At 49.8% G+C, this 23,860-nt stretch overlaps 2 protein-coding genes across 3 annotated transcripts; both read left to right on the forward strand.

The window, feature by feature from the left end:
- Positions 1 to 556: 556 nt before the first annotated feature.
- SF3A3 (splicing factor 3a subunit 3) lies at positions 557 to 8,203 on the forward strand. 2 transcript variants are annotated; one of them, XM_087728428.1, is made up of 17 exons: positions 557 to 715; positions 798 to 845; positions 919 to 971; positions 1,062 to 1,167; positions 2,822 to 2,894; positions 3,025 to 3,116; positions 3,466 to 3,548; positions 3,832 to 3,970; positions 4,168 to 4,236; positions 4,372 to 4,439; positions 4,812 to 4,919; positions 5,081 to 5,150; positions 5,229 to 5,393; positions 5,488 to 5,598; positions 6,228 to 6,322; positions 6,494 to 6,549; positions 7,967 to 8,203. In XM_087728428.1, the coding sequence occupies exons 1-17, from the start codon at positions 620 to 622 to the stop codon at positions 7,975 to 7,977; spliced, it is 1,443 nt and encodes a 480-aa protein (XP_087584554.1). In that variant the 5' UTR covers positions 557 to 619; the 3' UTR covers positions 7,978 to 8,203. The 2 variants fall into 2 exon arrangements, with proteins under 2 accessions (XP_087584554.1, XP_087584553.1); XM_087728427.1 differs by having other exon boundaries at positions 6,228 to 6,318.
- A 1,275-nt stretch (positions 8,204 to 9,478) lies between these two features.
- On the forward strand, positions 9,479 to 17,782 carry LOC148043125 (uncharacterized). Its single transcript, XM_087728060.1, has 9 exons — positions 9,479 to 9,567; positions 12,588 to 12,703; positions 14,987 to 15,046; positions 15,240 to 15,307; positions 15,538 to 15,636; positions 15,751 to 15,916; positions 16,135 to 16,217; positions 16,365 to 16,460; positions 17,280 to 17,782. Exons 1-9 carry the CDS (start codon positions 9,479 to 9,481, stop codon positions 17,541 to 17,543), a joined length of 1,041 nt encoding a protein of 346 aa, XP_087584186.1. The 3' UTR covers positions 17,544 to 17,782.
- The last annotated feature ends 6,078 nt before the right edge of the window (positions 17,783 to 23,860 follow it).

Below are 23,860 nucleotides of genomic sequence, written 5' to 3' on the forward strand. Positions count from 1 at the left end.
CTATTCTAAATTAAAACTTAGAATAACTTTGTCACTTTAAATGCACACTAATCGGCATACATTAAAATTTCGTTACATTCGGCTCTCCCCGGCCTCAATATACACTATATAAACATGAGAAAAATATAAATAAATAAATGTTTATGCCTATACGCTCATATATTATAGGGCACGGAGAAACAACCCAGTCTAGTCCCATCAGACACGTGATGAGCCCCCCCTTCCCAGCCCGCAGCACGAAGGAAGCCTCGCTGGCTCAAGCCGGCCAGCCAAATAAAGTGCGACATTGTAGCAAGTGAGACGCCGAGACGCTCGAGGGCTCCGTCTCGTCTACAGGAGCTTCCCCGGCGCCGGAAAGGCAGTTGGATTTAACCAAGACCACCCCGCGGGCCCCGTCCCACTTCTACAAAGTCCCCCCTTCGCGTCGCTCGGCTGCCTCCCTCTTTATGCGTTCGCCGCAAGCCTAGAGCGTCGCCTCCTGGGCGGGGAGGGGGGGGACGTTCTAGCTCGATGGGACTAACTAGACTCGGGCCTCCCGGGCGGAACCTTCCTGCGCGGGCGAGGGGGGGACCGGGGCGCGCGGGAGACGGCTTCCGGGTCCGAGGCTGCCATCACCACCATGGAGACCATCCTGGAGCAGCAGCGCCGCTACCACGAGGAGCGCGAGCGGCTGATGGACGTGATGGTCAAGGAGATGCTGACTCGCAAGTCCACGGTGGGGCTCGGGGGAGGGGGGGCGTCGGGAGGCGTCGGGAGCCGGGCCTAACCCGGGCCTAACCCTTCTCTCTCCCGAGCAGCTGCGGGATCAGATCAACTCGGACCACCGCACGCGGGCCATGCAGGACGTGAGTGGCGGGTGGGCGGGGGGGGGGGTCGTCTGACCTCGGGGATGGCTGACGAGACGGGCTTCTTTTGCAGCGATACATGGAAGTCAGCGGCAACCTGCGCGACCTCTACGATGACAAGGACGGGTAAGTGCCGGGGACATGAGCGCGGGGTGGGGAGGTCTGCAGGGCGGCCGCAAGACACGCTGACCTCCGTGCTGGACTCCCTCTCCCCAGATTGCGAAAGGAGGAGCTCGGCGCGATTTCTGGGCCCAACGAGTTCGCCGAGTTCTACAACCGGCTGAAGCAGATCAAGGAGTTCCATCGCAAGCATCCCAACGAGGTAAGCGGGGTCCCGGGCCGGGCAGAGTCTCCCCTTGCTCGGGCTTTCCCTTAACCTTCTCTGACAATCGCTGTGCCTAAAGGCAGTTTTGATAGTTCCTGTAGAGGTTTATCAATTAGTCTCTTTGACTTGGAGGAGACTCTCAGAACCACTGGCATTGCCAAGCAGATGGTCTGTAGGTTTGCCTCTGTAGAGGTTCTGGCCTTCAGGCCAGCCCAATTCTTGAGAAAGAGGGTGGCGCTAGATGCCAGGCGTCAGAGTCTGGTTCATCCAGGGCCCAGAAATAAGCCGTCACAGGTTGAGCATAACTGGCGGTAGCTTTCCCTTCAGTAGAACTGTATCTTTTTTGCCAAGAGTTGAGAGAGGACAATTCTTGCTCTTAGAATTGAAGAACTTGAAGTGACCACAAAGGTCACCTCATCCAGCCCTTTGCAACTCAACCTATGCTATACTCTCATTCTATTATCCCAGATATTGGCCAGACCTGCAGATTAGATAGGCAGTCCATCAAACTTGTTGGCGGCATCTTAAAGAAAATGTGGAATGGTTGTGGCCTTGAGAGATCCCATCCACTTAATGATAATAATTTTAAGATCCTAGCAGCTCTTCGGTCTTTGGATACAGACAAAAGGCATTCCTCTGCTTTCTTCATTTGGAATGAGCAAAATTCAAAAGCTCATTTGTCTTCTTACTGTTGATATATTTGAAAGAGCTCTTTTTGCTGGGAGAGCCAGTTTGGTATAAAGTAAGGCACCAGGCTTTTCTCAGTTTGAGCACAAAACCAGGCTGGGTGACCTTGGCCACTTACCTTTCCCTTTCCCTCAGTCTAGGAAAAAGAAAGTGAAGGCAAATCATTTGAAATTTAGCCAAGAAAACAGCAGGAGCTTGTCCAGGCAGTTATAAAGAGTTATGTGTGATTCAAAGGCATCCTCACTACCTTGCTGGATTTTGCCTCTTCCACTCACCTTGGCTCATTTCTACCTTTGTCTTCCTGGCCTTATTTCTTGGTCCTTTCTACCATTTTCAGAAAGGTCATTTGTGAGCTGCATCTATAGCCATATTGACTTCTTCCTGTGTCTCCTCGTTTCCTTTGTTGATGTTGTTGGAAAAATTGCTGTCCTTAATTTCCTCTACAAGAAATTCTGGTCAACTACAACACTTTTTTCTTTAAGGTTTTCTTTCCAAAGATTTTGCTTTTATTTCTCTTTATTAAAATTGAACTTCTTAAAATCTATGTTTTGTGTCTTACCACTTTTTAAACCAGACTTTTGCATTTGCATCCAAGTAGTAATGACTTTAATCGTCCATCTCCTTAAGAAGACAAATTTAGTCTCTGCAGAGCAGCATTTCATTTGTGAACTTTGTACCATTGTTGCAAAAACCAAAACCAAACCTCTGTTGCTGGCAGTAAAGCTCACTTGAAACACTTGCCTTTCCTTCCCGCTTCCTCAGTCAAGAAGGTCCTCTGGCCATGGCAGTGAACTTACCTCGCAGTATATCCTTTGTGCTCGTGTGGAAGAATAAGAAGGGTTTCATTGTGTTCAAACATGCTTGAGTGACTTCCTGCATGCAGCACTTTTTTCTTTCTTTCAGTTTTTGGGGAGGGGGATCATGAAGCAGAAGCAAAACCAAAAACTATGTATTATTTTTGTAGATCTGTGTGCCCATGTCAGTAGAATTTGAGGAGCTCTTAAAGGCCCGGGAAAACCCAAGCGAAGAGGCTCAGAGTAAGTCCGTATGGCAGGATTCATGCTTCGCTTTCTTTTTTCAAATGAATAAATTATGTGCTAAAGATGGCTATCCTTGCTTCCTCCTCCGGGATGGTTTGGGCTGTCTTTCATTCTTGGCTTCTCGTAGACCTTGTGGAGTTCACTGATGAAGAAGGATATGGCCGCTATCTGGACCTGCACGATTGCTACCTGAAGTACATCAATCTCAAGTCATCTGAGGTGAGGCTGCCATACTGTGTTTCAACTGCGGGGGCACAACTGATGCTCCCTTGTTTTGCTCTCATTCTTGTGGATTATGTCCTCAGATTTATGCTTAATAGAGCTATGTAAAAGGGAAGCGCCACTGAAGTGATACAAAATGTTGGACTGGAAATGAGGGAGGGAAAAGAATAAAAGGAAGGTTGTCTCTTGTTGGGCTGAAAGAGAGAAGGATGAGCATGTGCAAGGCTCTTCTCTCCCCCAGCCTCACAGCAAGGGCAGCCGTAGGAACCTCCAGAGAACAGTTGCTTTGGCCTAGGGTTTCAGAGAATTGTGGCAAACTCCCTTCTCTTTCTTCATGCTATTGCAGAAACTGGACTACATCACTTACCTGTCTACTTTTGACCAGCTCTTTGACATTCCAAAGGATAGAAAGAATGCTGAGTACAGAAGGTGAAGCTTTCCTGTGAAAGGGGGAATGTGTCATCCTCTGGGCTATTAAAGCTGGTCAAATTAACAGTTTTGTGTGAACAAAAGGAGGTTTACAGCAGAATTTCTCATTTCCCCACTTGGGTTACAGTAGCAGGCACAGGTTTAAAGTGGTTTGACTTTGTGCTTGCACATACATTTATGGTATGGTAGTTCTCAGTTGCTGCCAGTTGACAGATGGGTAAGAGGCCCACCTGGGTTGGAAAATGCCAGGCTCGCCTGCCACAGTCAGTCTGGTTTTTTACAGGTATTTGGAGATGCTGTTGGAATATCTGCAGGATTATACAGACCGAGTAAAGCCTCTGCTTGACCAGAATGAGCTGTTTGGCAAAATTCAGGGAGATTTTGAGAAAAAGTGGGAGATTGGCACTTTCCCTGGTTGGCCGGTGAGTGTCATTCTGTGGTGGGTGAGGCTTAATGTGAAGCACAACTGTTGTAAATCATGTTAATTGTTCATGTTTCTGGAAGAGACGCCTCCTCCCAGCCTGTGCCTCTGTGTCAGTCAACCTAAATGACTGGAAGAGTTGGGGCTAAGCGCATCTGGAGGCCACTGATCTGCACAACCTTTGTTGTCCCTTGACAGAAAGAGACTAGCAGTGCCCTCACACATGCTGGGGCCCACCTGGACCTCTCTGCCTTCTCCTCTTGGGAGGTTGGTAGCTATTCCGAATCTCTTCTGGATCGGGGAGTGGGAGGTTAGGAGTGACACCCACCCCCACCCCCTTTAGCGCCTCTGGGAATCCACAGCCCTGCAAGGTGGGAGTCAGGTTTTGTTACTTCCCCATAGGAGTTGGCTTCCCTTGGTCTAGATCGGCTGAAATCTGCCCTGCTGGCCTTAGGTCTGAAATGTGGAGGGTAAGTGGAAAGAATTTTAGCGTTTGTGGTGGCCTGGCAGCCTGGGGAACATGCAGAGAAGTGGCACATGCATGTTGGCTTTGCTGGTGAACATGCGGAGCCTTGCCTGGGTGGGGATGGCACCCTCTGGCGAGAAGAAGCTGAAGCATTTGATCTCAGCAGATTTGAAAGCCAAAACAGCTCTTGTACAAAAGAATCAAGCAGTTGTCTCTGCGACCTACTCCAAAACATGTTTGTATGTCCTTGTGTGACAAGAAACTTCCAGCATCTTCTAGTTCCCCATTCCCTAGTTACACGCCTGGCTCTTATTTACAATGCTAAAATGTACCCTGGAGCTAGACCTGAGGGATTCCTGCTCTCCTTCTTGCCCAGAACGTTGGAGGAACGTGCTCAGAGGCTTTTCAGCACAAAGGGCAAGTCCCTGGAAGCCCTTGATCCTGCTCTCTTTGCCAAAAACCCAAAGACAAAAGGGAGCAAGCGGTGAGTCTCCTCTAGGTTGGGGTGGGGTTGCATTGCCTGCTCAGGCCCTTTTTGAATTGGTCCCCTCCTTTGGTGATCTTGTGTCCTGGGGTGAAGAAGCAGAACTCCCTTTGGCACCAGCTGGGGTCGCTCACTTGTGGGCACCATCGTTGTCTTGACAGGGACACAGAGCGGAATAAGGATGTGGCCTTCCTAGAAGCCCAGATCTATGAGTACGTGGAGATCCTTGGGGTAAGAGCCACCCCCCTCCCCTGAGCATGCAGGTTCCAGGTAGGGGCTGCTGTATTCACAGGCTTCATTGTCCCTCAGGAGCAACGGCAGCTGACGCATGAAAATGTGCAGCGCAAGCAGGCGCGGACTGGGGAAGAGCGTGAGGAGGAAGAGGAAGAGCAGATCAGTGAGAGCGAAAGTGAGGATGAAGATAATGAAATCATCTACAACCCCAAGAACCTGCCACTGGGCTGGGATGGTAAGGTAAGGCTTCTGGCAGGACAGAGGGGCCTCCGTCTCATCTGGGACTGGCCTTGAACATGGCTTCTGGTGACCTCTGTGGGTCTTTCCCTTCCAGCCAATTCCCTACTGGCTCTACAAGCTCCACGGGTTGAACATCAACTACAACTGTGAGATCTGTGGGAATTATACATACCGTGGACCCAAAGCTTTCCAGCGACATTTTGCAGTAAGAAGTGCCAGCGGGGGGAAAGGGATTCCTGAGGCTGGGGTGGGTGTGGGTGGGCTTTTCAGGCTGATTCCAGAGCAGGTTCCTTGCTGGTCTGGCATCTTGGTAGTTTTCTCCGACTTCAAGGCGTAGTGGTGCAATGCAGTACTGCAGGCTAATTCTGCTGCTGGCAATTTGGCAGTTTGAATCTCACTAGGCTCAAGGTTGACTCAACCTTCCATCCTTCCGAGGTAGGTAAAATGAGGACCCAGATTGTTGGGGCGGGATATGCTGGCTGTAAACCGCTTAGGGATGGCTGTAAAGTACTGTGAGCAGTATATAAGCCTAAGTGCTATTGCTATTTCTAGTAATCTCAGCACTGTTCTGGGGCTGGGAGAGAGCTGCTTTTGTGTCCTGCCTCTCTCGAGACCCCAATGTCACAGCATTCTTTCAGGAAGAGGCAAAGAATGCGTGCACACATCTGGGACCCTTTAATTTGGATGAAACGGGGGGGGGGTGAACTCTATGGCCAAAATGTCTCCTTTAAACTTCAGGATTCCTAACTTCCCCAGTCCATTCTTGCCTTCTCAAGAGCAGTCCTTGTTTTAGGAGGCCTAGTCCTTGCTTTTATGATCCCTTGTGCTCTACAGGAATGGCGCCACGCTCATGGGATGCGATGCTTGGGCATTCCCAACACAGCTCACTTCGCAAACGTTACACAGATCGAAGATGCCGTGTCGTGTAAGTGAGTGCAAAGCCTGGCCTTGGCAGGGGGTGTTGAGTGGGGGGGGGCAGTCAAGATGGTTGGGCTTGCATCAGGGAAAAGCCTTGGGGGGGTGGGGTTATTATCTCATAGGAGCTTCTGAAAGCTCCCCCTCAGCATCAAAGCAGGACTTGGCTTTCCTCTGTTTTCCAGTGTGGGCCAAGCTGAAGCAACAGAAGGCTTCGGAGAGGTGGCAGCCAGATACAGAAGTAAGTTGGGGTAGAGGGCATTCTTCTTACCCCTTGTTCTGCAGATTGGAGATTGGAGACTCGGGGGTTGACTCTGGCCACTGAGATAAATAACTGTTGAGCTGCAGTAGGAAATCACTTTATGTAACTCTTCCAATTTCATTTTATTTTTATGTATTTATTTTTATTTTAATATTTTTATTTTCCATTTTTTCATTTTCATACACTCACATGTATACTGTGCATAGCCAATTTCATTTTAAATCATCCTTGTTAATATTGTGTTATAAATGCACTATATCATTTCAAAGGATTTTTTAAAAAAAATTAAAATTAGTCTAACTCCTCTAGTGAGGGGCTTAGTTAAAAAACTCGGTCTTTCTTATTTTCTTTCACTCGCTGCTGTCCCCCCTTCTTGTCTAATACAAATAGTGTTTTTTAAAAGCAGAAAGCACATCCTCATCTTTACTTTGTATATGTGACTTATAGTTTTGCCAGTCTTCATATACAATTGTGACTCCAGACTTGAGACAGTTCATTCATGGGAATGGGCAAATTATCCAATTATTTCCAAGTTGTGCATGTTTTGTTTCAAAGCTCTATTACATCTGATCAGTTTCTTCCTATTGTTGAAAGGCTATTCTCCTACAGATTCTGCCGTTTTCCTTTTTAAAAACATTGATCAAAGATTCATCTGTGATTCATGTAACAATCAATTTCCTCCAAAAGGGTCTGCCATTATTTTTCTTACATTGACCAGAAGAACAAAAAAGAAGCAATTCTGTTTAGTAATGGAACGGCCTTCAGCATTTCCCTGCATGACTTCAGGGGGTTGGAAGTGGCACTTGGAAGTGGCACCAGATTCAGCACAGAAACCTTGCGACCCCCTCAACATCAACAGGGCCATTAGTGGGGCGGGGGAGGGAGGCGAGGAAGAGGAGGAATATCAAAGATCAAAATACTGGGGAGACGATTCCTGTGTTGTTAAGCATAGATGTGTCCCAAAAGTGCTTTTTCAAGAGGCAACTGGACTTTCTGGTTTTTCTTTGAAGACATTTCACTTCTCCAGAGTTGAAGAAGCTTCTTGAATGTGAAGCGAAACGTCTTCAAGTTTTCAAGTTGCCTCTTGAAACAGAGTTGGCTGCAGTAATGTGGTGGGACAGAAACTGAAAATGCCAGCCAGCAGGTGAGGAAGAGACTCCCCTCAAGCGAGTCTTGAACCAAAGGGAAAAAAGGGAAACTGTATTCGTCACAAATGGACAGGCCCAGGGGTGTCATCCATGAGTATTCCAAGATTATACCTGCAGCCCAGAGAGAAAATAGGGGTTCCTGGTGCAGGAACTTTTCAGTTCAGATGGGTCAAAATCCTCATGTTCTGTCACACATGCTGTTGTGTTGTGTTGGATTTGACTGCCGGCAGCTTCGTTTATCATTCCAGGAGGAATATGAAGACTCCAGTGGGAATGTGGTCAACAAGAAAACCTATGAAGACCTGAAACGCCAAGGCCTGCTGTAAAAAGAGATTCCCCCGCCCCCAAAACCACTCATATCCCCTTGTATCCCTTTTGGTGACTGGAGTCCTTGAGGGCAGGCACTCCTAGTCAACAGAATGGATTCTGTAAGACTTTTGCTTTATGTGGAACTGATACATAGAAATAAACTACTTTTAAAGGAATGAACATGTGGTCTGGTGATATGAAAGGAAGGTTCCTTTATATTAGGTAAAAACATAGGAGTTGCATACTTGTGTTCACAGCTGAGGTGCTATCTCTGGCTTTTCTGTTTCCTTCACTTCTCTTTGCAGCCATTATTTCTGAATAGTCAGTCTCTCGTTGCCATTTGCTCAAGGGAGCAGAGAAAAGCAAGCATTGGCATACGGGAAAACCTTGTTGGAGAAGAGCTAACAAGGCTTTGATGAAAGGCTGCCCTGTAGATCCTTTCCCAAATTCTCTTTGGTAGAAAAGCAGGATTCTCTTGCCAGATGCCATGTTGGGAGTGGGGGGAGGGGGATAAAAAGAACCTGCTGCCCTTCCAGTGTATTAATTGGGGGGGTGGGGGCTACCCAGTACCTGCTACCATCAGTTAAGCCTGTGCCAATCTGCCACTAAGCAGTGTTTTTCCTTTGTTGACACCTGAGCTGCTACTCTGAGCCCTCTGGGAATAGAAAGAGTGGATCATTAAGTCTAATTGGGGCAGGTTTGTTGCTGTAATTGTCCCAGGAAGCTGAGACAGAGCTTAACCAAAAGCAAGCCACAGAGGTGAAGAGTTTTCTGGGAAATGGGGCAAACTCTTGCTTCTCTTCCAGAAGCCACTGGCTAAGTTTGAGCAGACTAGCAGAGGCTGTTATCCAGATGCCCTTAGGTGGGGACAGGGAGCAGCAGCTGTAAGCAAGGATTGGTTCCATTGTATGTGGGAAGATCCCTCAGGAGATCCAGGCCAATCTGGAGCAGAACAGTTGATCATAGAGAGAGAGACTGCTTTGCCCCTAAGTCTAACCTGGACCTTAGTCTCTGAAAAACAGTCTTCACTGGGATTCGTGTTCTGTGAGATTGCCAGGAAGCAGCTATTGCCAGCCCAAGCCATGATGCAAACTGGGAGGCCTTTTCTTGGCTTTCAGAAAGAGAAGGGTTTCACTCTTGGAATCAAGAAGGGAACCTTGTTTGGCAGAATTTCCTGTAGCAAATGGAGTTCTCAGACACTCGGGAGAAACAACAGTGCCAAAAAGGTGTCCCTCTGTCTGTTTCCTGTCCAACTGACATAAATCAGGTGGCAAACTGGGAGGACCATCATAGAAAGATTTGCCAGGCAGGCTTACCTCCTCACCTTGGATGAGCCACAGTTGATCCAGGGCCAGGGAACATGTTGCCCAGAGCACCAGCGAGCCAGGTGCCTCTTCTTCCCCACCTTGGAGTGCTCTCGACTGGTTGGCTCCATCTCTACCTGGGCGGAGATGAGGGTTCTCAAGGGGACATTTCTTCTGCCAGCGCTGCAGGCAGAAAACATTCAGACAGACACCAAGGCTCCCTATGAGCGAGCAAGGTAAGTGAGCAGAGCAGGCATAGGGTCTGGGGTGGAACAGATTGCAGAAAAGTGGGGTGGTTGTGCGCCTGCCAGTTATCAAGAGGTGGAGTATTGAATGTCCAAGCCAGGGAGGCAGAAGCTGAGCCAATAGCAAGCCAGAACCTACACGCTTGATGCAGGAAGAAATTCCCAAGGACTCATAAGCCACAGCTTGGGAAGGAATGAGTTAGCCAAAAGACTGATCCTTTTTCTTGTTCTTGGAGTGTGCATGTCTGCAGACAAACCAAAGTTGACTCACATGGCTTCTGAGCTGCTGCTGGGCCATTTGTAGCCTGGAGCTCTAAGAGAACAGAAGCAGGTGAAAGAATAAGCTGCTGTGTCTTCCATTGTGGGCCATTGTAGGTTGGTGGCTCAAGCCAGAACTAATTCAGGACAAGGTTTTCACAAAATCTGAGCTGCGGCTTTGGGAAGGGTCTGGAAGACCGAGATTTCTGGGCAGGTCTCAGCCTGGTTCATTCCCAGAGGGCTGAGACAGAAGTGGGAATGGATTTGGAGCTGGAAAAGGACCTGCTTAGTCAGCCCAACCAGCTGGGTGTTGGCAGACACAAAGCAAGGGGCAGCTTTCTGTTTTTGATGCCTACCTGGGTGTCCCTCGCTTTCCTCTGAGGCTGAACCAAACATGCGTTGCTGGGCCAACAACGCGTGTCATTAACCTGCAGCCCTGGGCCTTCGGGCTTGTCATTTTCCTGTCTCCCTGGCAGCCACAAGTCACTGGGGCCTGCCGGGCATCTTGGAAATGAGCCCAATTCTGTCCTAGACCATGCAGTTTGCTGAATAGATTTCAGGTTAGTGACTTTCTGAGGTGGCATGTCACCTCCAATCCCAACTTCTGAAAGAACAGTTGCCTTGTGGGGATGCAGGATGATGTAAATGATACACGAAGAGGCCAGAATGGTGAGCGCAAAAACCTGGAGAGTAGGGGAATGCTGGCCACAATAATGGGGAAAAAAATCTTAGAATTGGGATTGATTGCAAATTTATCCGGCAGTGTGGTAGGACTGCAAAAAATGCAATTCTAAGCCACATTTAGAGAAGAATTTTTCCAGATCAAAGGATGATTCCAATTTCTTTTCCTTTGGTGAAATTTCATCCCAAATATTAAGTTTTTAAAACGTGCATTTTAAAAAACATTCAGAGGCACCAGAAGAGGTTCAGAGGACGGGCCACAAGGAAGACTCAGTAGGACCACTTATAAATTGAGTTTGAAGGAGCTGGACACACTGAGTGGCCTTAAGACTGAGTGGCACGTGATAGCGTTTTTTCAAGCAGCTGAATTGATGTCAAGCCTACGGTCCAGCTTGGCTTTCTATTATACCAGAAATCTATATGGAATGTTTAATTTCAAGCAGGCAGATTTTATTTGAATGAGGGGCGGGGGGGGGGGGGGAGAGCCGATATACCCTTTATGTGTTCAGTCAGGAGCTGAACAGCCTTTGTTGGGGGGAGCTTTGAGTCAGGCCCTGCACTGATCAAGGGGTAACTTAGCCTTCAGAAATGACTTGGTCAGCAGCTGACCAGTTAATGAGCCTCCTGGTGAAACCCTTGTCCTGAATAGAGAACTTTGGCTTTGGATCTCTTACCATATATTGGGTTCCCCAAAACATCTTAGTGGTAACACTGGAGACATCCTGGGGGGAATTTGTGCAGAGCCAGCTTGAAAAGGAAAGACTGTCAAATAAGGTGGTCTTTTCTTATTTGACACAGATTCTCCTGTTTCTTAGCCCTGTGTGGGACATGACTTATTGTAGCCTAACTTAACAAATGCATTACAAGTCATTTCCTCCAAATAATAGATATTCATGCTACGGTAGTTAAAATAGTTCAGACAGCAGATAAATGTGAGGGAGGGGAGAGAACGAGAGAGAGAACATAAAGCAGTATAACAGAGTTGGAAGGGATCTTGGGGGTAATCTAGTCCAACCCCTTACTTGAGCAGAAAATCGTATACCATTTCAGACAAGTGGCCAGTCTCTTCTTAAAAGCCTCCAGTGATGGAATACCTAAAACTTCTGAAGGCAAGCCATTCTGCTGGTTTATTGCTCTCACATCAGGATTTCCCCCTCCCCCCTTAGTTTGAGATTGCTTCTGTCCTTGATTAGTTTCCATCCATTGTTTCTTGTCTTGACTTCTGGTGCTCTAGTAAATAGGTTGACTCCCCTCGTCTTTGTGACAGCCCTTCAAATATTGGAACATTGCTATCATGTCTCCCCCTAGTCCTTCTTTTCACTAGACTAGACATACATAGATTACTCACATAGACTAGACATAAACCCTTCCAAGAACTGCCCTGAGAAGAAGGAACACTCTTTTCTGCAACAGACCTTAGGTGCAGCACTAGAGTGGAAGTACCACTCATCAGGTTTTCCAGATCAGGGAGATTGATAGCAATAGCAATAGCACTTAGACTTATATACCACTTCACAGTGCTTTACAACCCTCTCTAAGCAGTTTACAGAGTCAGCCTCTTGCCCACAATAATCTGGGTCCTTATTTTACCCACCTTGGAAGGATGAAAGGCTGAGTCAACCTTGAGACTGGTGAGATTTGAACTGTAGCTAGCAGTCAGCTAAAGTAGCCTGCAGTACTGCATTGTAACCACTGCCCCATCCTCCCTAAGACTTTGAAAAAGCCAGCTCCAGCTTTCCTTGCTGCTGGATAGATCAGGAATAGAGAAAGAGCTTGGTCAGGTCTAGGATGGGAGAAGTCAGGCAACTGAACTATTTGCTCTGGACTGTCCCCAGCTAAGTTGAGGAAATACAGTCATGACCCAACCACAATGAGGGCTCCTCCTTGACCTTGATTGTGGGGGTTGCCTTGGCAACCGGTTCCCCACCATAAGTTGATGGCTCACCCAGCGCCTGTGGTTATGGCAGAATGAGTGGTCACATTGCAGGGATCAGGATTCAGCAGCCTGGCTGGGTCAGAGCCTTCCCACAGCTTTGCATGGTGTGTGGATCTTGTCTGCTTTTCCTCTCCAGCAAAAGGAAACACAACCTCTGCAGAGACCACAGGGGACTTCCTCCCCTCCATCTAGAGAAAGGAGTTCTGTGCTCCAGGATGATCCACTCCAACTTCCGGATCCTTTTGGCCCAGGGTAAGAAGGTCCTTGGAGAAAATGACTGGAGGAATAATAGCCTGCCACCCATCAAGTTGAAACATGAAAACTGCCCTTCCATTTATTTATTTATTTATTATTTATTTATTTATAGGGTTTGTATGCCGCCCACTCTCGAGAGACTCGGGGCGCCTTACAGATAAAAAAGGAAGGGGGAACATACAAAAAATTAAAGAACAACATTAAAATTCCACAACATTCATAGCTTAGGATGGGGCTGGATAAATCAACAGCCCCAGGACTGCCGGAACAGCCAGGTCTTGGTCGCTTTGTGGAAGGCTGGAAGGGTAGTAAGGGTCCGGATCTCCATGGGAAGATCGTTCCATAGGGCCGGAGCAGCTACAGAGAAGGCCCTCCCCTGGGGAGTCGCCAGCCGACATTGACCGGCAGATGGAATCCGGAGGATAGGTGCTCGCGGAGGATAGGTGCAACGTGGGTGTACCTAGGTACACCCACTATCGCTCGCATGGCTGCATTCTGGACTAACTGAAGTCTTCGAACACTCTTCAAGGGCAGCCCCATGTAGAGCGTATTACAGTAATCCAGTCTTGAGGTGACGAGGGCGTGAGTGACCATCCAAAGGGCCTCCCGGTCCAGATAGGGTCACAACTGGTACACCAGGCGAACCTGGGTAAAGGCACCCCTGGTCACAGCTGACAAGTGATGTTCTAGCGTCAGCTGCGGATCCAGGAGGACTCCCAAATTGCAAGCCCTCTCTGAGGGGCGTATAGTTTCACCCCCCCAGGCTAAGAGATGGAATAGCTGGACCATCCTTGGGAGGGAGCATCAATAGCCACTCAGTCTTGTCGGGATTGAGTGCAAGCTTGTTCATTCCCATCCAGACCCTGACAGCCTCCAGGCACTGGCATATCACTTCTACCGCTTCGCTGAGTTGGCATGGGGCGGACAGATACAGTTGAGTATCGTCTGCGTATTGGTGGTATTTAATCCCATGCTGGTGTATGATCTCACCCAGCGGCTTCATGTAGATGTTAAATAGGAGGGGGGGACAGGACCGAACCCTGCGGCACCCCATAATTGAGGGGCCTAGGGGTCGATCTCTGCCCTCCAACCAACACCGACTGCGACCTGTCCGAGAGGTAGGAGGAGAACCACCGTAGAATGGTGCCTCCCACTCCCACCTCTCACAACAGTTGCAGAAGGATACCATGGTCGATGGTATCAAAGGCCGCTGAGAGGTCAAGAAGCACAAGGATAGAGGAGTGACCCCTATCCCTGGCTCGCCAGAGATCATCTATCAGCACGACCAAAGGAGTTTCCGCACTGTAACCAGGCCTGAAACCCAACTGAAAGGAATCCAGATAATCAGTTTCATCCAAGGACCGTCGGAGTTGAAAGGCCATCACCTTCTCAACAACCTTCCCTACAAAGGGGAGGTTGGAAACTAGACGATAGTTGTTCAAAATGGCTGGGTCCAGAGAAGGTTTCTTCAGGAGGTGTCTCACCACCGCATCCTTTAGGAGGTGCGGGAAGGATCCCTCCCGGAGAGAGGTGTTAACTATCGTCTGGAGCCAGCCACGTGTCACCTCCCTGCTGGTCGAGACCAGCCAGGAGGGGCACGGGTCCAGTATACAGGTGGAGGCACTCACCGCTCCCATGGCCTTGTCCACTTCCTCAGGAGCGACAAGTTGAAACTCGCTCCATAAAATCCGCTCAAGACCTTCCCCCAGTACCTCGGCTGGTACCGTGCAATTGGAGTCCAGGTCCGTCCGAATCTGAGCGACTTTATACGTCAGAAACTGGACAAATTCCTCAGCTCTACCTTGTAAAGGGTCGTCCGCATCCCTCCCTTTCAAGAGGGAGCGGGCTATTCTAAACAAGGCAGCTGGGTGCGATTCTGCGAATACACTAAGAGCGGAAAAATGCGCACATTTTGCCGCCCGTATTGCCACGAGATAGGTCCTGATATGGGCTCTCATCAGTGCTCGGTCAGATTCAGAGTTACTAGCCCTCCAGCGGCGCTCTAGGAGTCTCTTTTGGCGCTTCATCTCCCGGAGTTCCTCGGTGAACCAAGGAGCCATCCTGGATCCACTACCTCGGAGAGGCCGTTACTTCTATTCTACTTCTCGACTGAATTTCTGCCTACCAAACACTGCGTCTTGTCCCAGGGGATCCCAAAATATGTGCTTGGACTTTGAAAGAGAGGGCTTGTGAACTGAGGTCCTGTAGATTACTCTCCTACGAACTGGAGATGTCCTCTGGTTCCATCACTGAAAGTCCACTTTCTCTGTTTGTCTGCAGGCCTCCTTCTCCTCTGCAGTCTTTCCTACTTTGGCACTCAAGGTCCTTATGCAGAAGCAGGTGAGATGGCTGGATGTGAGAACCAAAGGAAAGGGCCAGGCAGGCCTGAGCGGACGGGGGGGAGAGAGGGACCACTAGGCATCTCTACCACTATTTCCCTTGCCTCTCTGAAATACCAAACCTTGTTCCTGTTGTACCCCACAAGACCCCTATTGGTCCAGTTGCTTATCTCTCTTTCTCTCACTTTTTCCAGAGCCAGATTCAATCTCTGGAGCAGCCATTTTCTCCAACCATTCCCTGAACGGGACAGGTGTGATACCTGTAAGGAAACTGGGCTACTGAGCAAAAGGGGGGAATCTTTTTTTCCTTAGCTGGACAGAGAAATGGGGGCCCTTTGACGAAGGGGAAGATTGGGCTGGGTGGAAGCAGCAGGGAAGAGCCATGGGAAGGTTTGTGGGATGCCACAGAGGCAAAGCTGGCCACCAGAGTGTTGGCACAAGAAGGGCTTTGGCCTGGTCGCTGTGTACCTCCAGCTCCCTCTCTTCTGGCAGCTTACTTGCCAGAGTTTCCAGTGTTCAGGAGAGATGTGCTACCAGGAGGAGGCCCATGGCAACAATTCCCAGATCTGCCACAATGCTTCACAATGCGAGGTAAGGGTTCCAGAGATGCCTAATTGATGGGGGGATGACAAGGAGTGCTCCTTCTTGAGCCCTAGTAAGGATTCCTGAAATGCCAGCCCTGCTCATGCTTTGCGGCTCTCGCAGCTCTATCGTCTCAACAGCACCAGCTACACAGCCCGATGCAGTAGTGATTGTGGAAGTGCCAATGCCACAGAGATGTGCCTCCACAGCGGAGGGCTAGACCTGGAGCTCTGCATTATGGAATGTTGCAACTCGCCCAACTGCCTGCAGCTCAATGCCACAGCATATGGTAAGCTCCTCTTGGGAGGGGGCTTTTGCGCCCTTGGGGGCTTTCTGCCACTTGATGGAACTGTTGGCAAGAGGCATTCTTGGTATGGCTTTTCCTGGCTTTCTCTCTGACTTCCTAGGAACAGGAGCTGCCTGCCCAGTAGTTTCAGTGCTTGTGTTGAGGGCCACCTGGAGAGCTTCCTGGGGAGCAAGGAACCAAATTTTTCTTGTTTCTTCCAGGTGACAGGGCACCCACCACCACCCCAGTTCCCACCACTACCACTACCATCACCACCACCACCACCACTGTACCACCCCGCAATGTAAGTGTTCCGTGGGATGTTCTCTTCGCAAACTCATTCGAGTCAGATTGGCTACCATGTAGGAACCTCCTGGCCCCTCAAATGTTTGCGGTTCTAGAAGAAGACCTCCCTGCTGCATGGCTGAGCTTAGCTTTTCTTCCTTTCTAGGGAAAGGTTTGCTCCAGCTTTACCTGCCATGGAGAAGGCTGCTTCAAAGGTCAGAAGTCCTCAACCAGCTGCATTGTGGGTCACGACTTCTGCGAGGTATGATGGCTGCCAGGACCTTTGAAAGCCAAGCTTTGCTCTATTTGCTTTCTAAGGATAGATGCCAGCACAGTGAAGGTCACCTTCTCTTGCAACCCCCCGCCCAAAAGTTGATGGCAGAACAATGTCTCTGGTTGATACCCTCAAAAGTGGTGCTGCTCCTAAGATACACTAGCTAGTGGGATGTAGTGACTGTAAAAAATTACTGTTATCTTATAATTTCCTGGTTAATTAGACTTAGCAATAGCAATAGCAGTTAGACTTATATACCGCTTCATAGGGCTTTCAGCCCTCTCTAAGCGGTTTACAGAGTCAGCATATCACCCCCACAGTCTGGGTCCTCATTTCACCCACCTTGGAAGGATGGAAGGCTGAGTCAACCTTGAGCCGGTGAGATTAGAACCACTGAACTGCAGATAACAGTCAGCTGAAGTGGCCTGCGGTACTGCACCCTAACCACTGCGCCACCTTGGCTCTTTTATTCTTTAGACTTCTAACCACCACAGACTTCCAGCATTTATGATTTAATTATTAAATTAACTTATTTCTTACTCAGCAACTGAGGGAGGGTACGGCTTCAAACCACTGCATCTTCAGTCAGCTCACCTTCTGGATTCATGCAACCAGAAACAAAAAAGCCAGAATCTCATTTTCTAAAAGGAAAATCCAGCTCTTGATCTCCTCACAGCTCTTCTCCCAACTGCCTTTTAAAGGGAATGGGTTCTCCCACCCATTGCCTGGCTTCCTGCAGAGGAAGCATTCCCCGTGGTGTCTGATTCTGACTCACTCACCAACTGCATCTTCTCTCTCTCCATACAGATGAAAAAAACAGGCTCCCATTTTGTGGCAGGCTGTAGCCAAAGTTGCAAAACCAAGGGCAACCCGTGCTCCCACAAATCTACTGCTGCGTGCTACCAAGAGTGCTGCCAGGCTATGCCCAAAACCAGCTGCCTAAAGCTGGATGGGAAAGTGCACTTCAACAGGGCGAATGGCCTGGCATTGGCTTCTCTGTTTCAGCTCCTGGCCTGGGCTGCCCTGCTCAGTCTCAGCTGCTCCATCTCCTTCTTGGCTGAGACCAACTGATCCACGCTCAGTGCCTTCAGCCCTGAGATATGCTGGGCAGGAGGGAACTTCCTCCCCATCCTCACCCAAGTTGCTTCCCTTCTGTTCTCCTCAGTTCCTTTTCCCCAGGAAAGCAAGAGGCATTCAGGAGAATGTTTCTCTTCTTCCTATACTGCTAGTGCTCAGTTTATTCTGATTTCACCCCAAATATCTGCTGTGTTTCAGCAGGTGCATGTAATATTCTTCAGCCAGGCTGTAGGGACTCTGGCATGGGCTGACTCTGAATGGCCCATATCCTTGGAGCTGGAATGAAGGATTCTCTTTGGTCTGCAGGAAACACTCTTCCAGGACAAGCTAGGAAGTGTTTTTCCTTGGGATGACTGTGCTGAGCCCTTCCATGTTGTCCTTCTAACTCCCTTGATGGGAACACTTGGATTCAGACCCAACAGCAGAAGGGACCCTAAGCCAAGGGAACAAAAAGGAAATCTAGCTAACTCTAGTTTATGCCTCTGTCTCTCTCACTCATCCTCTTTCTCCAAAGCTTTGCTTCTCACTGCTTCTTTTATTCCTGTTAATTCTTTACTTGTTATTTCCTTGTTCTTTTGCAGGACACCACCAACCTTTCCCAGCCTTCCCTTCCCCCTCACAATTCAGCTTTTAGTCATAACACTTTCCACACGTAACCATTCTTGCTGCATCCACTCCATTTTTCATTGATCTGCTGAACTGTAAAACTGTGATTTGCACACTCCCTGCCTGCTGCTTATGCAATTTCAATCCGAATTGTGCCACATGCTTTCCCAGGTTAACAAGCTAGGTTTTCCATTCCCTTTGGTTATACTCCTCTTTGTATGGGGAAGTGACAATGGCATGCTGCAGACTGCCAGGCAAAGAAGCAGTCTTCACACATATTACACAATTGCTACAGCTACTTTCCCAGGGATAAAATCTGTTACACCAAATATCCCTGTAGCTGTGCCACTCTCCCCGCATCTGCAGCTTGCTTTTTACCTTCTGTTTTGACCACTAACATGTTTATCTCAATTCCGTATTTTGACATACAGTATCACTATTGTTGGACTACTCCTAAGAGCAATTTCCTCACTCCACTTTCATCCCCAATCGTTTCATCCCTTCCATATTTAATTCCATTCACTCTGTTGGAGGCTCATTCTTTGGCTGTCTCACTCGTCCCAAATAATGTTTTACTTTCCGCAAAAATTGCACTGCATTTTCTCTGCCCATTTTAATCTGAGCAATCCCTTACTGTCCTCTATTTTTTATGCTTTATGAGATGTAGGGAAGCTGCCTTCCCTACAGCTCATTTCACCGCAACTGTTAATTGTTATTTGCATTTTTCCTCTTCGGGAATCAATTTCATTCTGACGTTCCGCCGAGCGTTCTTTTTGTATTTGCCAGGAACTGCTGCTACTTTCTGCAAGATTATACTTCGCACTCTTCCCCGCCGAGCCCCCTCCCCTTTTCTTAGCTGCCTTTTCCAGGGGGTCAACGTGTTTCGTAGTGCTTTGGCATCCACGCAGGAGAGCCTCCTCCACTGCGCAATATTCCGGCCAAGTTATTCCGCCGCCGCACCACTAGAGCGGGGTATCATAAGGGGAACAGGTGGGGGGCAGATGCTACCCCTCCTCCCTGGACAGGCTCTTCCCGTTGTTCGATGGTCAACGTGTGCTGCTTCCTTTATTCCCCTGTGCAAATAAAGTATCCGATACCCTGCAGCCATTCAGGAGTGTGATTCGCCTGGGAATCGGGGGTGAGGAGGGGAGGGGGCCGCCGCGCAATTAGCCTCGTGAGGGCTCTTCTCGGCGATTCCGCAGCAGGTACGGGACCGCCGGAGAGGGACAAGAAAGGGAGACGCCTCCCCGGAGAGACTGGAGCGCCGGGACCATTCCCCGCACGGACGTGTCGAGAGGTCGCGAGAGCAAATTGCTCCTGTCCGGAATACCGCGCCATCGGGTGGGAACGCTCTCCTTCCAGCGAGGAGCCCCTGGTACCGCCGAGCCATTCCTCCGTCGGCACATAGCCCTCGCGGTCCCCGCCCGCTCTGTTCCCCCCCCCCGGCGCAGGACCCGCCAGCCCCCAATGCTTTCGTCAGCCTCTCCTCCTCCCCACACCCAGGCCACCGCCCGGCGCCTCACTTCGCCCTTGCTGTCCGGAGACGCCCGCCGCGGTCTTGGTGCACCCGGCGCCCCGCATGGATCGTTCGGGGGTGATCCAGGAGGCGCTGGCTGCCGGGCAGACGTGCCTCGCTTTGGCCGAGAGAGGCGCCGGCGGACTGGAGTCGATGCTGCGCTGCCTGGTGGGACCAGGCAGGGCGCGGCGGCTGCGGGCGGAGCCTGCGCGGCTGATGTGGCGGGTGGGCGAGCGGATCCTAAGAAGTCTCCCTTGATTGCGCGCCGCAGGCCGTGCAAGGCACCCTGGTGGTGGAGCAAGCGAGCCAGTGGAGAGCCGGTTGCTGGGCCTGGTGGAGAGCGGCGGGAGATGCCTGTGAACGACCGCCGCCGCGAAGGCCGAGGGAAGGGCACCCGAGCCGAGCCGGGGAATCTTACTGGCACCAGTCAGCCGGAGACGCTGGGGAGGTGGCGGTGAATTGACTGAGGTGGTCTGGGGTGATGCGGCTGTTTAGAAAGGCAGTCTCGGCTCACCAGAGGAGCCTTTTGCTCGCTTACCCAGCCGCCGCTTCGAAGCGATTCCTGCAGGCTGCTCCTGGGTCATTTGAGCCTTGCCTGAAGGGGCCTTTGACTCTGCCCAGGAGGGAGAGGCGGCCGCTGCCAGGCTGGAGCTGGGCCTTCCTTGGGGCCGAGGGCGAGGGGTTTCTGTGTGACGGGGCTCACTGGAGATGAGCTCTCCTTGCTGTGCCTGCAGGATCTGCCTCTACACCCACTGACGCATGGCCATTGCCGCCAGAGGACCTGTGTCTGGAGCGGGTGCTGCGCCTGGAGGAGGGCTTTGCTCTGGAAGAAGGTAGGGCACTTGGATGCCTGCTGCTTCCCTCTCTCCTGGATTTTGCAGGTTTGGTCTCCAGGTCTGAAGAGTTGAGGACAATGTTCCCTTTAATTTTTTTTCAGTGTGAGCAGAAAAGTATAGTGTTTGAGTGGCATATTTTCATGCCTGAGCACCTGAATTTTTTTCACAGATGTCACCTAAGACAACAACGAAATTAGTATTATTTGAAACTCAAAGTTATGTCTATTCAAGGTACCCGCTTAATTAAGTGTTATATAATATCAGTATCACTTAACAACAGTCCTGCTTAGCAACCAAAATGTTGGCTCAGAAACTCTGGCATTGAAGCATGCAAGTCTTAAAGCTGTCAAGTTACAAGACCCTTGCACCCCTAACCCTTTAGAAAAAAAACCCAGGGGTCTTCAAACCTGACAGCTTTAAGCCTTGTGGACTTCAACTCCCAGAATTCCTCCTCCAGTGATGTTGCAGCAATGTCATCTGTGTGGATCTGCTCCATCTTTGGTTTTTTTCACAGGGGGCAGGGCTGCTGCTGAAGATGCCAACGAGCTCCCGCTGCCACTAGAATAGCTGCTGCCGCCACCTCCTCCTCTTCCAACAGCACCAACATATTTGCTGCCCAGCGCTACAGCCGAGGTGAAGCCTCCAAAGCTCCCGCAGGCGCCCCTGCCCATGGCAGCGGCGGCGGTGCCTCCCCCTCCGCTCGGAGCACCTCAGCTGGGCTCTGGGTTACCCCTGCCGCCGCCTCCACCTCAGCCGTGCTTTCAGAAGCCAGGAGGCCTTTTTCCCTGCTCCCGCCCCCTCCGCCGCCTTCCTACTAGCTCCCGTGGCCAAATGGCTCCTCAGAAGCACGGCGGAGGAGGAAGGGGGAGGGATAACGTGGGGGCCAGCTCAGGTGCTCTGCGTGGAGGGAGAGGCACCTCCATGCAGAGCACCTGAGCTGGCCCCCGTGTTACCCCTGCCGCCACCTTCCTCCTCCGCCGTGCTTTTGAGGAGCCATTTGGCCGCGGGAGCTTGTAGGAAAGTGGCAGAGGGGGCAGGAGCAGGGAAAAAGGCCTCATGGCTTCTGAAAAGCACGGCGGAGGTGGAGGTGGCGGCAGGGGTAACCCAGAGCCCAGCTGAGGTGCTCCGAGTGGAAGGGGAGGCACCGTCGCCGCTGCCATGGGCGGGGGCGCCTGCGGGAGCTTTGGAGGCTTCACCTCAGCTGCAGCGGTGGTGGCAAATCCGGCAGTGCTGTTGGAGGAGGAGGAGGAGGCGGCAGCAGATATTCCCCCCAGCTTCTGGAGCCTGTGACAGAAATCACTGCACGCAGTTAGAAACGGCTGCCCGGTGTTTTCTTGCCACGTGCGCAGCCGCGCAGCCGCACACCTTAGAGGGAACAGTGGTTGAGGAACCCCCTGAAATGGGTCCGCAGAACAGCTTTAGCCGCTTCCCAAATTAATCCAGTTTCTGGACTTGCAGAATACATTAAACCAGTGACATGGGGTCAGCTTTAGGGCTGGTGAGGCACTTTTTAGACTTGTGGACTTCAACTCCCAGAATTCCACAGCCAAGCATGCTCAGTTCCGATTTAAAGCGACAGCATTTTCCCCCCTTGCAAAATAAGTTTTCCCATTTTTTTCTTCTCCCTCCCCCTCCTTCCTCCCTCTCTCCCTCCCTCCCTCTCAAACAAACACAGAAGTTGGATTGGATATATTTTCCAAAGGATTGAAAGCAGCTCCTCTGCCATACCCCCACTTCCCCTGCTGCCTTCCGATCAAACTTTTTGAATTCCTCCCCCCTCCCCCCACACACACCTTTTTCCAGCTGTTTCAGAGACATTTCAACTCTGCTTCTGCCTGCCCTGCCCTGCCCTCCCCTCATGAAAAGCCAGAGCTCTGTCAGACTGAGCTAGTTGCTCCCAGAGAACTCTAAAAAGCCTCTAAAAATGCCCTCTACAGGAGGCGAGAGAATACGTGCCTCATTTGCATAAGGAATTCTTCGCATTTTAACCCTTGGTTATCTCTTAAAAGGCGAAAAATTCCTTATGGACAGGAGGCCCCTATTTCTCTGGCCTCCTCCTATGGTTAACACAAAGCACTGTTCCAAGTCACTGTGAATCTGGTAGCAACTACCTTGGCTTTAATTATTTTTTAAAAATTCTTTAAAATTCCTTTTCCTCATGACTGGTGACCTCCCCTGCCTCTAGTGACTGCACGTCCCTGCATTAAACCAGAGCAGCATGCCAAGCCTGTTAAAACCAAAGCAAGGGTCAAAGAGATCAAGGTAAGCAAATGGGAAAAAGCTGCTGCTACAGTTTTCACTGGGTTAGTTAGGTACATTATACATATCCAGATAGCTGGCTCTGCACAGACCAAGGGCAACACAGGTGTGACTCATATTCACCAGTGGTCTGCTGGGAGAGGGGGGGCTGTGGCACACTTATGGCACTTCCACTAATGCAGCCAGTTCAGACTCACTGTTCTCTCTCTTCTGGCTGTGTTTATGGAGCCGGAGCTGCCCACTCTAGGTAAGCAGACTGCCTCCTGCTGTAACCTCTGCAAATGAAAACTCTTTTTCTTTTTCTGGAAATCCCTTTGCACCTCCCTCTCTTGCCAGAAGGGCATTACTGTTACAGTAGTGCACCAGAATAAAAACTGGCCCCTGACACTTAAATTCTGCATCCAGGAAAACCAGACTCTATAGCTAGTTTTGCAACCAATGTGCAAGAGACTATTCCCAAGCGGAAAAATACAGATCTGCGAATCAAGAGAAAAGAGGCAAGAAACTCTGAAGTCACAGAAGGAAACCCCCTTCTAGAGGGGAGAGATCACTCCAGCCCTCTTTTTTCTTGTCTCATGAGGGCTAGAATCAATTTATATTTATCCCATTTGTTTAGAGAGTCACTTTTATCTTGATAATTTGACTTGTATTGTCACATATGGCAGCATTCTTCCATACAGGTAATCCTCGACTTACAACCACAATTCAGCCCAAAATTTCCATTGGTAAGCAAGACAGCGGTGAAGTGAATTTTGCTTCACTGCAGTTGTTAATAACTAAAGAAAGTTAATAACTAAAGAAAGCTAATAACTAAAGAAAGCACCTTTAGATTGTTCTAAAGGTGCTTTCTCAAGAGGCAACTGGACTTTCTTAGTTTTCTTTGAAGAAGCGAAACATCTTCAAAGAAAACCAAGAAATCCCAGGCTTCATTGCAAAGCACCTTTGAGACAACCATGACCTGATGACTGAGAATCTCCATAGTTATTTAGTAATGTGATTGTTAAGTGAATCTGGCTTCCCCGTTGACTTTACTTGTTAGAAGGTTGCAAAAAGTAATCACATGACCCTGGAACACTGCAACTGTCAAAAATACA

Source organism: Thamnophis sirtalis, unplaced genomic scaffold (genome assembly GCF_051295495.1).
Source record: "Thamnophis sirtalis isolate CommonGarterSnake01/CBP01778 unplaced genomic scaffold, rThaSir2_p1.2 scaffold_13, whole genome shotgun sequence".
NCBI classification, from domain to species: Eukaryota; Metazoa; Chordata; class Lepidosauria; order Squamata; family Natricidae; genus Thamnophis; species Thamnophis sirtalis.

What these genes read in the sequence shown, in the direction of transcription:
- SF3A3 (XM_087728427.1), top strand. Translation starts at nt 620, where the DNA reads ATGGAGACCATCCTGGAGCAGCAGCGCCGCTACCACGAGGAGCGCGAG. An exon ending in AGTACGTGGAGATCCTTGGG is followed by an intron (nt 5,151 to 5,228) that starts GTAAGAGCCACC and finishes ATTGTCCCTCAG; the next exon opens with GAGCAACGGCAGCTGACGCA. An exon ending in GATCGAAGATGCCGTGTCGT is followed by an intron (nt 6,319 to 6,493) that starts GTAAGTGAGTGC and finishes TCTGTTTTCCAG; the next exon opens with TGTGGGCCAAGCTGAAGCAA.
- LOC148043125 (XM_087728060.1), top strand. Translation starts at nt 9,479, where the DNA reads ATGAGGGTTCTCAAGGGGACATTTCTTCTGCCAGCGCTGCAGGCAGAA. An exon ending in ACGGGACAGGTGTGATACCT is followed by an intron (nt 15,308 to 15,537) that starts GTAAGGAAACTG and finishes CTCTTCTGGCAG; the next exon opens with CTTACTTGCCAGAGTTTCCA. An exon ending in ACAATGCTTCACAATGCGAG is followed by an intron (nt 15,637 to 15,750) that starts GTAAGGGTTCCA and finishes CGGCTCTCGCAG; the next exon opens with CTCTATCGTCTCAACAGCAC.